This window comes from Nicotiana sylvestris, chromosome 4 (assembly GCF_000393655.2).
Source record: "Nicotiana sylvestris chromosome 4, ASM39365v2, whole genome shotgun sequence".
Taxonomy (NCBI): domain Eukaryota; kingdom Viridiplantae; phylum Streptophyta; class Magnoliopsida; order Solanales; family Solanaceae; genus Nicotiana; species Nicotiana sylvestris.
Window position 1 is genome coordinate 174,953,979 of NC_091060.1, and position 16,208 is coordinate 174,970,186.

Consider the following 16,208-nt stretch of genomic DNA (forward strand, 5'->3'; position numbering starts at 1 on the left):
TTTAAAAAAAATAAGAAAAAGGAAAATTTTCTTATGCCCAAACGGGCTCTAAGAATGCAAGTTTTAAAAGCCTTATGATACAAATTCCGTGTCTAGTCAAATAATTATGACATCGTATAAATTGGAATTGGAATTAATTAGTACTACCAAACTTGTGGAAGCTTCCAAGGTTGTGCCATGACAAGTGTGTGATAAACTGACACTACTGTTTTGCTTTTGAATTTTAAAAAATGTGAACTAAAAACTAGACGGCACTCCGCGATCTGTTCTACATGTTACTTATTAATATTCCTTACTTATTAATAATCCTTAAACTCACCGTCACTCTCGGGATCCAAAAGTCAAAAACATTGAAGCCGTTAATAGTAATGATTCATATAGCTAACTCCAATTTATTTAAATATTGTTGATGTTGTATATATTTTTTGACCAAACTGAATAGCAGCTCTAAGATTTTGGACTATGTTTGATACAATGTCCAATTACTAATACAAGCAATTACTAAAAGCACATCAAAACTCTAGTTGCATGCAAATATTGTTGAATCCCCGCTTGATGATGATAAAGCTATACGCATCAATTGTTTGGTCAGACAAGTGAGAGGGAGGACGACGAATAGGATATAAGGGGTCATTTGGTACGAGAACTAAATTATTTTAGGATTATAGTCCTACAATTATAATCCCTAGACTAATTTATCTCACCTAGGAGGTTAGATAAAATAATCCTAAGTTGGGTGAGATAAATTTAATCCCACACCTATTATCCCACCTTATCCCGTGTACCAAACAACCCCCAAGAGTTCTACGAGTTACCACTTCATCTTCAAATACTTTATAACATAAGAATTGCTTATTCAACAATACATCAATGAATAAAATTACAACATGAATTACCTTGCTTCTGCTCAAACAGAAGACGAGATAATCCTAAACCATCTATTCTAACAAGACAATATTCTCGAAATTTTGTGGAAATGGCTTTGCCAAGCGACATTATACAGCGAACCACAGAGGTGTCAAAAAATATTATCCTAGTTGGAGCTTGTAACGGGTTCACTGCTAGATATTTTCGTGCCGCTTAGTATATAACCACCAAAAGCACTCATCTGCATATGTGGGTGGGTTCTTGATGGGAGTACCTGCATAGTTTTCTAATTAGCGATTCGGGCAACTAACAAGCTAGCAAATAAAGGGGGGGGGGGGAATTGTTAAAAAAATTCGCATCGAGCTATTATAAATTTTCTAAAATCTGCTTGATAGAGTCCCTTGAAGAATGGAAGACAGACTAAAGTTAAGTGATCTTGTAAGTAGGAAGATTTCCTCTTTGTGGGGTGTGGTTTGGGTTTTAATTAAAACAAACCTGATATTCACGTAGCCAAGGTTCAGAAATTTGTAAGCCAATCGCCATTTTCTCAATCTGCAGGTTATGCATACATGTAGCAAGAGGCTGCAATTGAGACAAAGGATCAGTAACTGCTCCAACAGAAGGGACTGTGCTGTGACAGACTGGGGCTCTTATCATTGATCTAAAAGAAGACACACTCACTCACCAACTAATGGGAGAAAAGAGAGTATTTCTTTACAAATCTAGCCAAAATATTATAGTGGAATCATGGAGTAGAACAGGCAACAAAGGATACATTTTCTATCAAATTGCCTTTTCTGATTGAAGATATGATGGCAAATATTTTCATAGCTTTTTTGTGATAAGATATACTAGGGGTGGCAAAATGATTAAAAGAAAACAGTTAACCACCCATATTATCCACTAAAAATGGGTAACCAATGGATAACGAATGGGTCTAACTTTTACATTTGTAAAGCCTCAAATTGGGGGTTCCTCAAGTTTGGGAGACTGAGAATTCTCCCAAAAGTGATCATATGCAAGAAGTCATGGATACCCATATTATCCGCCGGTTAACCCATTTTTTATCCGTATTAAATATGGGTAGGGTCGGATAATTCATCCGTTTTTTCATTACCCATTTTCGACCTGAACCATATCCGACCCGACCCGACCGTTTGCCACTCCTATCCGATACCAATATAGAAAGTCCATTGAAAGACATGATGACTGATGAGTGATGACTCTATAAGCAGAGTGAGATCTTATTGCACGATCTCCTCTCGAACCTTGTATCACTCAAATGGAAAATGAGAACGATACTTTGAAATCTGCTTTAATGTTTTGACTAGCTTACTCATCTTCTACATCAAAATGCAGATAAAAGGAAGTAGACTTACTACAATGGTCACTACAGGAGCCTAAAATCCAACGATTTAAGGCTTTTACAATCAAACATGTTTTTCTAAACTCGATTTGCAGAATATTCTCCTTGACATATAAAGAATGCAGAAGTTGGGCTAATAACAAAGTGGATAAGAAATGGCTTATGTATGTAAACAAAGAATCAGCAGCATGGCAGGCTAAGAACATTAAATAAGTTTGGCCAGCTAAGAACATTACCTGAGCATACTGATGATAAACAGCAAAAGGAGCTGAAAATGCTAAAAGAGGAAGCACTTCTTTAATAATACCCCAAGGGTCCAGCTCTGGAGCAGCAATTATTAGACTGAAAAGAAGAATTGGAAATAAGATAGAATGCAACAATATAACATGGCAAAAGAAAAGAATGGAAACCTAATTATGTTCAAACCTGGAAAAACCATTTTCTTTCCACAACTTGATGGCCTCCGGGGGTGCCTTCTGACCTGGTTTTATAGATTTACAAGGCTTGATTATTGGTGAGGAAACGCTCTCAGATGTTATATCCATGCAACCATGTTCAGATGAAACGCCAACTTCTTCTAGACCGCCAGAATGAGTGGCAGGTAAGACTTCTTCCTGCAAGATCATGTTTTACAGAGAAGAAAGCACATTTAGAAAAGAAATAAATCACACCAGAAAAGGATCAACCTTTGATACCACAACTTGATTTTACCTGACTCTCAGACACTGAAGCTCCAGTTTTCAGTGAATTTAGGTCGGTCAATGATGCATGCACAATTCTAGACCCACAGAAAAACAGTAAATCTAGTTAGCACTAATGCAATAAACATATTTAGATGCTCTTTGGGAAAATGAAACTATAAGCTATCCACTGGAAGATACAGTTTTTTCCCTCTACTAAGTACCAACTCTCCCTCAAAATTTTGAATAGTCAAAATTCTCTCACATATTGTAATTGAATTGTTTTCCTATTTTATCGCAAAGGAAGTGTACCTTTTACAGATCTCATCATTTAAATTAAACATCCTTGTGATATCGACAGGATATGGAGACGATCCACGGTAGGTATTGCACACATAACCTGTACCTGCTAAGATCATTGTCATGAAAAAACTATAGCCATCAACTTCAAAGCAATTAACAGTATTAGACAATACTACATGGTCTCACAACTATGAAGCATTAGCAATGTGTACATCATGACAACCATAAGGTTAGCATCAGTGACAACAGTAGCAATAATCCAGAGGCATGGTACAAATTCCAATAGTATAGGCTGCATAATCAAATTTATGTGCATAAAGTAGTGATCACAAAGACGCCCTTGATGTTCTTAATGTAACTACAGGGAAGAACAAATAAACATACCTCCTAGTCGTTCCGCAATAGCACCGGTAAGAATACCACCGACCATGTCCACTACAAGTACATCTACGTTAGCAGTAACATTCCCTAAGCAGAGCAGTAGAGATAGTGCATCCACTCGCATGAACCTGATGGAATCAAAAAAATTAAAAATCAACCCCCCGCGTACCCAAACCCCAGAATCAAGCAGTGCAAGATGAGCAAGATATGACACACTTGAGGTTATTAAACTACAATGGACATCTGGACAACATACTTATTTATATTCTTAACGTGCATGAGTACTCTCATACCAACAACAAATAACATCAAGGAGCACAAATCAGATTTCAAGATTTCTTGATTCTAAAATAAGTAATCAAAGTCTATCCTTCCTTTTCTCCAATCAAAAGGATAACTCACAACCATAAAACAACAGATGAAGATATTTGATCAAAAGCAAGAGAAGACTATATTATTACCCAATTTTGTCAGAATGTTTCTTGAAGTAGGCCTCACAAATGCTGAAAAGAGCAAGAGATGTGTCAGATATTGAAGAAAGATCGAGGAACACACTGAAAAATCGAGGAACACAACGATTGGGGATTTGCACCAAGAAACCAAATGCAGCATTGTGATTTTCTATGATTGACGTCGGCAGTAGTGAATCGCTTGGGGATTTCGACTCCATGAAATTAAATGCAGAACTATCATTTATATACTTGAAAGAACAACAGAGCAAAAAAAAGTGCAGAACCACCATTGCGTATGATTGAAACGAAAATGATTTTCACCTGAGACAAAAATCATAAAAAGTGAAACGTAATCCAAACCGGGTCTAAAATGCTTTATGCGTGAAAAAGAAATAAGAGGACAGAGTCGGAATTCCACAGAGAAACTGAGTGTTCCATATGAAGGAGGTGGTATGACCTAGTCACAACAAAAGTGAGTTACAAAAAGATCATTGGCAACTAACAAATACTGTCTTCATACCCACTTGGGGCAGTCCGGCAACATTTAGCAATATCTGTAAGTAACTTGTTTAATTTTGATTATGTAAGAGTTTTAGTTCCTAAGCTAGAACCGGCAGTATCTTGTCTCCCCTCCTCTTTCCCAAAACTAAGTTATAGATGAAGAAAATTGGGAAGTAAGTCTAGAATAGAGATATCCAGAATAACAAAAGGAAACTTGAAGGTAGGAATCAACCTTCGTGCAGTGGGACGCCTCACTAGTACTCTAGGTGCATATTTCTTCTGTTTCTTAATCCTGTACTTTTCCTGCGAAACACCGAGTGTTCAGCATATCTTTGCCAAAAAAAAAAAAAATTATCAACACCAAAAAAACGTGAAGCTCACTTGTGAAAATAATGTCTTCTTCTCAAAAGTTGCACTGTTTGCAATGAGTGCTTCAACTATTTCATCCCCTTTTGCTCCCTGCCTGCAAGAGTGAGATTAATACTTTTCTTCGAAGCTGCTAAATGAAGACAAATTCTAGTGCATCTCCAACAACTTTTAAAGCTTGTGCAGCAGTGTATCTTCAAATTCCTTTAAACTGTCTACAACAACAACAACAAATCTTGTTTAATCCCAACATGTGGGGTCTGGGGAGGGTAGTCTGTACGCAGACCTTACCCCTACCTAATGCTGGTAGAGAGGTTGTTTCCAATAGACCCGCGGCTCAAGAAAGGCAAGAAGAAGAAGAGGGAAGCAAGGAAAGAAGAAAGATGGAAGAGAAAAAAGGGAAAGATAAAGGATAAGTATTATCAAATAATAGCAACAGGGAATATAATACCTTCAAACTGTCTGGGGAGGGTAGTCTGTACGCAAACCTTACCACTACCTAATGCAGGTAGAGAGGCTGTTTCCAATAGACCCACGGCTCAGGAAGGGCAAGAAGAAGAAGAGGGAAGCAAGAAAGGAAGGAAGATGGAAGAGAAAAAAGGAAGAGATAAAGGATAAGTAGTATCAAATAATAGCAACAGGGAATATAATACCTTCAAACTGTCAATGAAAATAAAATAAAATCACATAAAAACATGAACCTCTGACAAACTCTCACCTTCGCATCTCGTCAATATCTTCACTAGTGAGACTTTGGGCAGTGTTATTATCAACAATTGCGCGGTTGTCCTTAGATCCATCCACGTCTTTTTTTTCAAGGTTGTTACCTGATAATGAAAATGCACAAAAAGATACTATTAATTCCACATAATTTGCTAAGAAATGAAGAGAGCAATTAGACAAAGTAACACGAGATACATAAGCATATTTCCTTTGGTCTGTCTGTGTGAAGTAACTTGGTCCAAGATCTCTAAACCACCTCTATTATCCTTATCCATTTGTCCCTCTTCAACTGGTTCTTTCTCCCATATGCTTGGGAAGAATAAGCAAGAAATATACTATAGTCAACAAACAAAAGCCAAATAGAAGACTACTTCTGGTTTAACTGAAAAAGTTTGTTTGCATCATAGAAAGCAAGAGCTCGTTCTTTGGCATTATTCAGAAACAGGGTAAGTTCAATGTGGCAAGAAGGTATACCGAATGTAACCACTGAAAGTCATGACCATAGGCAAACAATATCATCAACTGCCGTAGAAATCCTGCATATGATTGTCCTCAGTGTTAAGTAAAAGTTACACTAATCATGCTTGCTCCTCCGAGCCTCGAGAAGTCTATGACGTGGATGATGATCCGTACATAGGATAGAGAATATGTGTCTCTCGAAGGAAGCCAAGCTTTAGAGTATCTCTAATAGACATTATAACTAAAAAGCCTACACATAATAGCATAATTAACTATTCCTAATACTAAGAACTCACAGTAAATGATTACTGCATACATAAAGAACTGGGAAACCACAATTCACAGCAGATTCAAAAGCCTAATAAAAACAATACCTTCTGCATTCGGAACAAAGCGAGACAAAATGGGTCCTTCTTTTCCAGACTCCACTAGAAACAGAGACCCGAATGGACAACCTATCAGTGGCTGAAGACAACACTTCTTATTCCCAATTTTCAATGTCCTGCATCAACAATTCACCTTCTCCATGAGAATTAACTTTAAAAGCTAGCTTCTTTCACATTATTTGCACAAAAATCAATCAATTATGTCTCAATTTCACAATAACCAATCTAATTAGCTATATCAATCCTCTATACAATATTAAATGCAGCAGACAGTAGATTTTGGTGGTAATTACTTACGAGGCGGCAGTAAGACGGGCAAAAACCAAACGGTCGCCGTCATTGATGTCAAGCAATACATTGCAACCTTCCCATGTTAATCTACTGTTCTGATTTTGATTTGAATCTTCTTCAACTGCTTTATTAATCGACATTATTGGTGTTTATTGCTGGTAAATATTCAATCTTTAAGCATTAAACGACGAAGCAGTAGAGAAATAAGGTCCACTATAGCTTCATCTTTCTGATAGTTTAAACTTTAAACCCTAGAACCCTAACGAAAGGGTTTATTCTTAAAAGTGTAATTTATTAATAGGGATCAGAATTTAAATAAATGAATAACTGGGTAACCAAGTTTTCACTCTTGTGCATTATTAGGGGTTTAACTTTTGGGATAATTCATAAAAGGGTAATTTTTAACTTGCACCCTCTAAATTTTAGATGTTAGATCGAAGCACACCCAAAACTTTTTTTATAGGAACAGAGAACCCCCCATGATTTATGATGGTTGACTTCTAATTGACATCAATGGTCAACCCCAAGCTGGTCAATTTCATATTAAGGGTCTATTCAATTCATGTTAAATCTACACTTGTTTAATCCAACTTGTATATCTTATCTTTTGTTCAGTAGATGTTACTAATATGATAAACAAGATTTTGTTTATTCATTATTTACTCAATTCATTGAATTAAATATTTTCAAAATACTGGCACGATAAAATATTATGATATGATAAATTTTACTATGTGTATATGCATATTTGAAGTGATAAAATATCAAATATTATAGTGTAGGAAGGGATAACTGTTTTGATCAAACTAAATTTTGTAACATAAATTAGATTTCAGATTTTATCAATCTACGGGAAAAAAAATATATGTATACGGTCGAAATCGAGTTCATCTATTGCATGACAGATCGGGATTAAAAAATGAATTGAAGATCGACCACGGATTCCATCGAACCAGGATACGAGATTAGAAAACCCGTCTTCGAGGTTACTGAGTCCATGACCCCCGAATCGACCCCGATTCCAAATGAGCCTGGGGTACATTATCGGACCAGATAACGGAAGGCCGAAATATCTGTAACCGATTGGGTATCACAACGGAAATCTTGGCATGTATCAATGAGGAACCAATTAATTAGCAAACCATGAGATTTTTTTTTATCTTTTATAGAATTGTACCAAAAGTAGGATTCCCCTACTATATAAAGGGGGTTTGATTATTTGCAAGACATATTGTAACACGTATCCCAAAGCAATATACCATTATTACTAGTTCTTATTATCGCACCATTCTGTTCCGATAGCGATTAAGGCATTTTTGACTCGAGGGTGACTAGCCTTCAATGCCAAGATTGTTCAACTTGTGTGGTTTGCATTTATTTTTCTATCATTAATTTTAGTATTAATGTGATTTCTCAATTTGTATCAAGTTAGATCATGTATCCTTAAAATCACGTATAAATTCAGTTGTTATCTGATTTTGAGGGTAAACAGTTTGGCGCTCACCGTGGGGTTAAAGATAATAGTGGTTATTTTTATACAAATTTTCATAACACACATTATTTCACTCTTGTTATTTGAAGTGTCTCTGATTTCAGGCTTAAGCTCAAAATGTCAGACTCACAATTAGCACATCTACCTGCTAACGATGAATCTGGTCACCACGGTGAAAACAACAACATAGTGCTCGGTAACGAGGTACCGCCCATTGATCCCGTCGGAATTCCAATTGCGGACCTGTTGGACGCTAATTCACATGTGGCTATCGACACAAGCCTCCCTACTGACCCCGAGAATAGCATCTGTGGTGGATCCAGGTCGACAACATAGAATACTCAAAACAATGGAGGAGAGATCAATCTACGGATGATCTTCGAAATGTTATAGGCAACAATAACTCAGTTACAAAACCAGTGCCGCGTACCGAGCAAAATCAAGCCCAATCCATCCCGAGAGATCACTCGCACGGAGGAACCGATCACGGAAAGGTCGAGTGGAAACGAGTTGGGTAATAACCCCGAGATCATAAAAATTCTTGAGGAACTGACAAAACAAATAGAATCCGGGGAGAAGAAAATCGAAGCAAATGACAAAAAGGTGGAAACTTACAATTCCAGGGTCGATCATATACTGGGAGTGCCGCCGATACTGAAAGGCTTGGATTCCAAGAAGTTTGTACTGAAAACTTTCCCTCCGAGTGCGGCTCTTAAACCGATCCCTAAAAAATTCCGCATGCCCGAGATTCCTAAGTAAAATGGAACGACTGACCCAAACGAGCATGTCATTTCATACACATGTGCCATCAAAGGAAATGACTTGGAGGATGATGAGATTGAGTCTGTCTTGCTGAAGAAATTTGGAGAAACCCTGTCAAAGGGAGCTATGATATGGTATCACAACTTACCCCCTAATTTTATTGATTCATTTGCTATGGTTGCAGACTCGTTTGTGAAAGCACACGCGAGGGCTATCAAGGTCGAAACCAGTAAATCGGACCACTTCAAAGTAAGGCAAAAGGATAATGAAATGCTCAGAGAGTTCGTATCTCGGTTTCAAATGGAACGGATGGACCTTCCACTAGTCGCTGATGATTGGGCCGTTCAAGCTTTTACCCTAGGGTCAATGTTCGAAGTTCGATGGATTCACAGTAGTTGAAGTAGAATCTGATAGAATATCCGGCTGTCACTTGGGCTGATGTGCATAACCAATATCAATCAAAGATCAGAGTTGAAGATAATCAACTGGGGGCTCCTTCCGGGTCCGTTTATTCCATTAGACCCATCAACAGAGTCAAGAGAGATATCGACCGTGAATCAAGGCCGAACAGGGATCGGTATCAGCCGTACAATGAAGATCGAAGAAATAGTGCATCTAGACGGGGTTTTATGCGAAATGAAAGGAGAAATCACTGAGGCCAGAGTAGTTTGGGACTCATGAGCAAGAACGGTTTCGACATGCCTATCGGGCCTAAAGAAGCACCAACGTTATTAGAATATAACTTTAACGTTGATGTTGCTGCCATCGTATCAGCTATCGGACGCATCAAAGATACCAAATGGCATCGTCCTCTACAATTTGACCCAACCCAAAGGGATCTAAATGAGATGTGCAAATATCATGTCACCCACGGCCACAGAACATAGGATTGATGATAATTGAGGGAGGAGGTATCCCGGTTATTCAACAACGGGCATCGTCGAGAATTCTTGAGTGACCGAGCCAAGAATCAGTTCAGGAATAGGAACTATAATAAACAAACCGATCTAGAAGAACCTCAACACGTCATTCACATGATCATCGGAGGGGTTGATGTTCCTCAAGGTCCGATGTTAAAGTGTACCAAAGTGTCCATAACGTGGGAGAAACAAACTCGAGATTACATACCAGAAGGAACTTTGTCTTTCAGCGACAAAGACACAAAAGGAATCGCGCATCCCCATAACGATGCGTTGGTAATATCTGTACTCATAAATAAATCTCGAGTTAAACGTGCGTTAATTGATCCAGGTAGCTTGGCCAATATCATTCAATCAATGGTCGTAGAACAACTCAGCCTATAGGACCAAATTTTACCTGCTAAACGAATTCAACATGGCTTGTGAAACTACTAAGGGAGAAATAATATTACCAGTAAACGCCGCCGGGACCATCCAGGAAACCAAGTTTTATGTGATTTAGGGGACATGAGGTACAACGTGTTGTTTGGGAGGCCATGGATCCATAACATGAGGGTAGTGCCCTCGACTCTTCATCGGGTGTTAAAATTCCCAATGCCGGGAGGGATTAAAATGATCTACGGGGAGCAACCGACCGCAAGGAAATATTTGCAGTCGAAGAAGTGATTCTGGTATCAACACTGGCGACATCGAAGGAACTCAGTTCGAATACAAAGCAGGAAACTAAATAGCAATTATCGACACCAGCCACGACCCAATCGGGCAAACCGAGGACCAATGAAGACGATGATTACGAGGTTCTCAGAACTTCTATAGTCCCCGATAATTCCAATGCTACAAAATCAATGGTCGAAGAGCTGGAGCAAGTCACATTGATCGAACATCTACCCGATCAGAAGGTATACCTGGGCACGATGTAACCCCCGAGCTCAGGAAAAAATTCATTCAATTTCTTATAGCTAACATATATTGTTTTGCTTGGTCCCATATCGACATGACAGGGATCCCACCGGAGATAACCACTCACAAGCTGAGCCTGGACCGAAATTCCACCCGATCAAGCAGAAAAAGAGACCCCAGTTTGAGATCAAACATGCTTTTATCAAGGACGAGGTAACTAAACTCCTTAAAATGGGGTCCATTCAGGAACTCAAATACCCAGAATGGTTAGCAAACGTAGTAGTAGTCCCTAAAAAGGGAAAAAACTGAGAATGTGTGTAGATTATAATGATTTAAATAAGGCATGTCCAAATGACACTTTCCCTTTGCCCAACATCGATCGCATGATCGATGCCACGATCGGCCACGAGATCCTCAGTTTTCTCGATGCCTACTCCGAGTACAACCAAATACGGATGAACCCGAATAATTAGGAAAAAACCTACTTCATTGCTAAGTATGGCATATACTGCTATAACGTGATTCTATTTGGATTAAAAAACGTTGGTTCCACTTACCAACGCCTAGTAAATCAGATGTTCGAAGAACAAATAGGGAAATCGATGGAAGTTTACATTGACGATATGTTGGTTATGTCCCTGCAAGCAGAGGACTATTTAAAGCATTTGCAGGAAACCTTCAGTCTATTGAAGAAGTACAACATGAAGCTGAATCCGGAGATATGTGCATTTAGGGTCGGGTCAGGTAAATTTCTCGGGTTCATGGTATCCAACCGAGGAATCGAGATCAACCCCGACAAGATTAAAGGTATCGAGGATATCACGGTAGTGGACAACATGAAGGCCGTGCAAAGGCTAACCAGGCGTATTGCCGCCCTGGGGCTATTCATCTCGAGGTCCTCCGATAAGAGCAACCGATTTTTCTCATCACTGAAGAAGAAAAATAGCTTCACATGGACCCCGAAATGCCAACTTCACATCCACTACTCCACATGCCGAAGGTAGACAAACAATTATACTTGACTTGGTAGTATTAGAGATAGCGGTAAGTGGAGTCCTAGTTCAGGAAGAACAAGGTACGCAATTTCCAATTTATTATGTTACCAAGACACTAGGTGAGGACCGAAACTAGGCACCCTCACCTAGAAAAATTGGCGCTCGCTTTGCGAAGTGCCTCTAGGAAACTAAAATCATATTTTCAGTGCCATCCTTGTCACACCTCCTTTTTCCGCACCCGCGAGGGTGCGTGGGAGTTTTTCCAATTAAAGGACAATCGAGACAGGATTGGTTTATTTATTTCAGAGTCGCCACTTGGGAGATTTAGGGTGTCCCAAGTCACCAATTTTAATCCCGAATCGAGGAAAAGAATGACTCCATATTACAGTCTGCGTACCAGAAATCCGGATAAGGAATTCTGTTAACCCGGGAGAAGGTGTTAGGCATTCCCGAGTTCCGTGGTTCTAGCACGGTCGCTCAACTATTATATTCGGCTTGATTATCTGATTTTATACAAATATGAACTTATGTGCAAATTTTATATTTTAACCGCTTTATTATTATTGTTTTTAAAAGAAATATGAACATCGCTTAAAACACGTCTTTGGACTGCGTTACATGAAATGCACCCACAATCCGGAACACGTTTTATTTGATGTTTTGGGATTTGGATTCGGGTCGCATGAAATGCACACCCAGGCTTAAGAAAGTAAAATATTAAACACGCGCCTAAAGAGACTATCGCGTTATTATTTTGGGGAAGACCGTGAAATTCGCTAAACGGTCCTTCCGAATTCTAATTAAACCATACATTTTGTGAGGGCCCCGCAATCTATACGTTTTATTTGGCGAGGCTCGTCTCATTTTTATTTTTAAAGGATAAACCTACAATGACTATATTTTCTATTAAGTTCGTCTCTAAAATAAAAGAAAATCTCTTAATTATTTACATGCTGAAAAACGTAACTTATTAGTTATTAGTTTACGGCTAATGCGAATGGAAAATTGCGATCGAGTTTGTACAAAGAAAAACTGCTTTCATTTTATATTCTGTTATTCAATAATACTAGAACATGAGATTGACCATAATATCAAAACAGATTAATTATTCTCCGTAATTTAAACTAACATTATTAGATGAAGAAAGTATACATATGCAACCTCATTATTCATTAATCATTCAACTACATCTTTATACGAAGAAAGAAAAATTATATTCAACCACAAATCTAAACAGGAGGAATTCAACAGGAACAAAGCCTGATTAATATTTCATTTTTTGCTTCAAGCCGAGATTGTACAAATGTGTACCTGGAAACAGCAGTACAAGAACAAAAGAAGGAGAAGTCAGCAGCAGTAATAACACAGCAACAGCAGATTCAGCAACATCGCAAACCAGTACAGTAGGAATAGCAGAAAACCCAGGAGACTATAAACGACTCCAAGTATAGTGAAGAAGTAAAAGGTAGGAAGGTTCTGACTATTTCAGATCTTAAGCGAGGCAATGAAGCAGTAACTATTCTTTTTCAACTTCAAAACTCTCCAAAATGAATTCTGCCCCTGTATATTCAGTGTATCCAGAATGTATATCGGGTGTATACTTCTCACTCCGCCCCCTCTTTTTTTCTTCTCTCTATCTAGTTTTTCCTCTCTTTTTTTCCACCCTTCTTCCTAAATTTTCTCTTCTATTTATAGCAAAATTTTCGAAATTTTCAGATTTATTTTTTTATTATTTTTATTATTTTTTTAATTAAAAGAAATCCCACTTACAAATTGCTTTTATTTTTTTAGAAAAAGAAATCCCACCTTTATTTACTTTTATTTTTAAAATTCCAACTTTAATTACTTTATCTTATTTAAAATCCCACTTTTTATTTTTTTTAAAAGAGAATCTCACTTTATTTAACTTTTCTTTAAAAAATAAACCACTATCTTTTCTTTTTCTTTTAAAAATGCTACTTTCAATTACTTTAAATTTTTTAAATTTTCAGATATCTTTATATTTATTTTTTAATTCCAACCTTCTTTTACTTTTAAATTTTTTAAAACTTTTTACTTTTTTTTTTTAAATTTTCTACATTCTTTTACATTTTTTTATTTTTTTATTTTTTATTTTTTTAAAATCATTTCCGAAATTACTATATATATATATATATATATATATATATATATATATATATATTTAAAAAATAAAAATAATAAATAAAATAAAATATTTTCGGATTTTTTTTTATATATAAAAAAACAAAAAATAAAACTATTAATAGTGATAATTCACTTTTTATTTTTTTATTTTTTTTGGTTTTGTTTTGTGTTGGACAAAAATGAAGAAGGGGTGTTGGGTTAATGGACTGGGTCGACCCAGTTCGAAATGGACTGGGTCGTAGGGAAGATTGGGCCATTTTTTGGGCCTATAGCTTGAAATTGAAGAAGAGGCCCAATTCCGACTTTCTTTATATTTTCGCTCTCTTTTCTTCTTTTATTTTTCTAAAACTAAATTATAAAAATACTTAAACTATTATTAAGAACTAAATTAAGTTATAAAGGCGCAAATTAACTCCCAATAACAATTAACGCACAATTAAGTATTAATTAAGCATAAAATTGTATATTTGGACATTAAATGCTAAAAATGCAAACGATGCCTATTTTTGTAATTTTTAATTTTTGTAAAACAATTTTAATTACTAACAATTGTAGAATTAAATCCTACATGCAAAATGCGACATATTTTTGTATTTTTTATTAATTTAGCGAATAAACACGCACAGACAAATACAAATAATTCTTCAAAATATCACAAAATTGTACACCAAAGAAAAATCATTTTATTTTTGAATTTTTTGGGAGTAATTCTCATATAGGGCAAAAATCACGTGCTTACAGCTGCCCCTCTTTGCCCGGAGACACGAAGGGTTTTCGTGCAAAGATAAAGCGAGCGATTTTTGCCCATCCGAGTACTCCGTTGAAGCATTTTTTTGAAAAAGATTTGACCGAACCTTTGCTTCAAAGGTTTCCTACATATCCTGGGCTAAACAGGAATCAGGTCAATGTAGTTCGAGAAATTTTGGTAGCTGGGACTACCGTTGGACTGCAATGTTACTGTTGTTGCATGCTATTACTACTGCTTACCGATCTCCTTGTTACACCGTGCTTAAAAAAAACAAGAAGCTAGGCTAGAGTACAATTTGTTTTTGTTGCCTTGCTTCCTTGTCTGCTTGCATTTCTTTCGGTGCTTTACTTCTTTTGACACATGTACTTGAGTTTGTACTGTGACCTCTTGTTGCAACCTTCTGTTTCCCGGTGCCGGGGAATTTTATTGTTTCCTGCTGGGGATTCCTATTGTAACCCTCTGTTTTATTGTCCTCTGACTTGATTTTGAAATGTATGCCTCTGTTATCTGGGCGGGCTCCCAATTTTAATACTTGAAAATTAAAGACTTGAAATGTATGCCTCTGTTATCTGGGCGGGCTCCCAAGTTCAATGCTTGAAAATTAAAGACTGAAATGTATGCCTCTGTTCTATGGGCGGGCTCCCAACTTCAACAACAACTTTAAAAATGAATGTCATTCCTCTCTTCAACCAATACATCGCCATTCTGTTCTTCAGGGGGCTCCTGATTTCAACAACTTTAAAAAATAAAATCCTATTCGAGGGCGGATGAACCCAAAATATCCTATTCGAGGGCGGATGAACCCAAATATCCTATTCGAGGGCGGATGAACCCAAAATATCCTATTCGAGGGTGGATGAACCCAAAATATCCTATTCGAGGGCGGATGAACCCATATATCCTATTCGAGGGTGGATGAACCCAAAATATCCTATTCGAGGGCGGATGAACCCAAATATCCTATTCGAGGGCGGATGAACCCAAAATATCCTGTTCGAGGGCGGATGAACCCAAATATCCTATTCGAGGGCGGATGAACCCAAATATCCTATTCGAGGGCGGATGAACCCAAATATCCTATTCGAGGGCGGATGAACCCAAATATCCTATTCGAGGGCGGATGAACCCAAAATATCCTATTCGAGGGCGGATGAACCCAAAATATCCTATTCGAGGGCGGATGAACCCAAATATCCTATTCGAGGGCGGATGAACCCAAATATCCTATTCGAGGGCGGATGAACCCAAAATATCCTATTCGAGGGCGGATGAACCCAAATATCCTATTCGAGGGCGGATGAACCCAATATATCCTATTCGAGGGCGGATGAACCCAAAATATCCTATTCGAGGGCGGATGAACCCAGAATATCCTATTCGAGGGCGGATGAACCCAAAATATCCTATTCGAGGGTGGATGAACCCAAATATCCTATTCGAGGGCGGATGATCCCATTTTCAACATCTTGGA

The 16,208-nt window shown here is 37.6% G+C and overlaps 1 protein-coding gene across 2 annotated transcripts; it reads right to left on the bottom strand.

The window, feature by feature from the left end:
• Nucleotides 1–818: 818 nt before the first annotated feature.
• LOC104231687 (uncharacterized) lies at nt 819–7,033 on the bottom strand. 2 transcript variants are annotated; one of them, XM_009784725.2, is made up of 13 exons: nt 6,782–7,033; nt 6,473–6,600; nt 5,635–5,743; nt 4,932–5,013; nt 4,783–4,853; nt 4,059–4,100; nt 3,601–3,725; nt 3,226–3,319; nt 2,945–3,011; nt 2,660–2,847; nt 2,470–2,575; nt 1,363–1,449; nt 819–1,141 (listed from the first exon to the last, which is right to left on the bottom strand). In XM_009784725.2, exons 1-13 carry the CDS (start codon nt 6,913–6,915, stop codon nt 1,034–1,036), a joined length of 1,341 nt encoding a protein of 446 aa, XP_009783027.1. In that variant the 5' UTR covers nt 6,916–7,033; the 3' UTR covers nt 819–1,033. The 2 variants fall into 2 exon arrangements, with proteins under 2 accessions (XP_009783027.1, XP_009783025.1); XM_009784723.2 differs by having other exon boundaries at nt 3,226–3,322.
• Nucleotides 7,034–16,208: the final 9,175 nt, after the last annotated feature.

What these genes read in the sequence shown, in the direction of transcription:
- LOC104231687 (XM_009784723.2), bottom strand. Translation starts at nt 6,915, where the DNA reads ATGTCGATTAATAAAGCAGTTGAAGAAGATTCAAATCAAAATCAGAAC. An exon ending in CTTTGTTCCGAATGCAGAAG is followed by an intron (nt 5,744 to 6,472) that starts GTATTGTTTTTA and finishes TTTCATTATCAG; the next exon opens with GTAACAACCTTGAAAAAAAA. An exon ending in GATATTGACGAGATGCGAAG is followed by an intron (nt 5,014 to 5,634) that starts GTGAGAGTTTGT and finishes TCACTCTTGCAG; the next exon opens with GCAGGGAGCAAAAGGGGATG.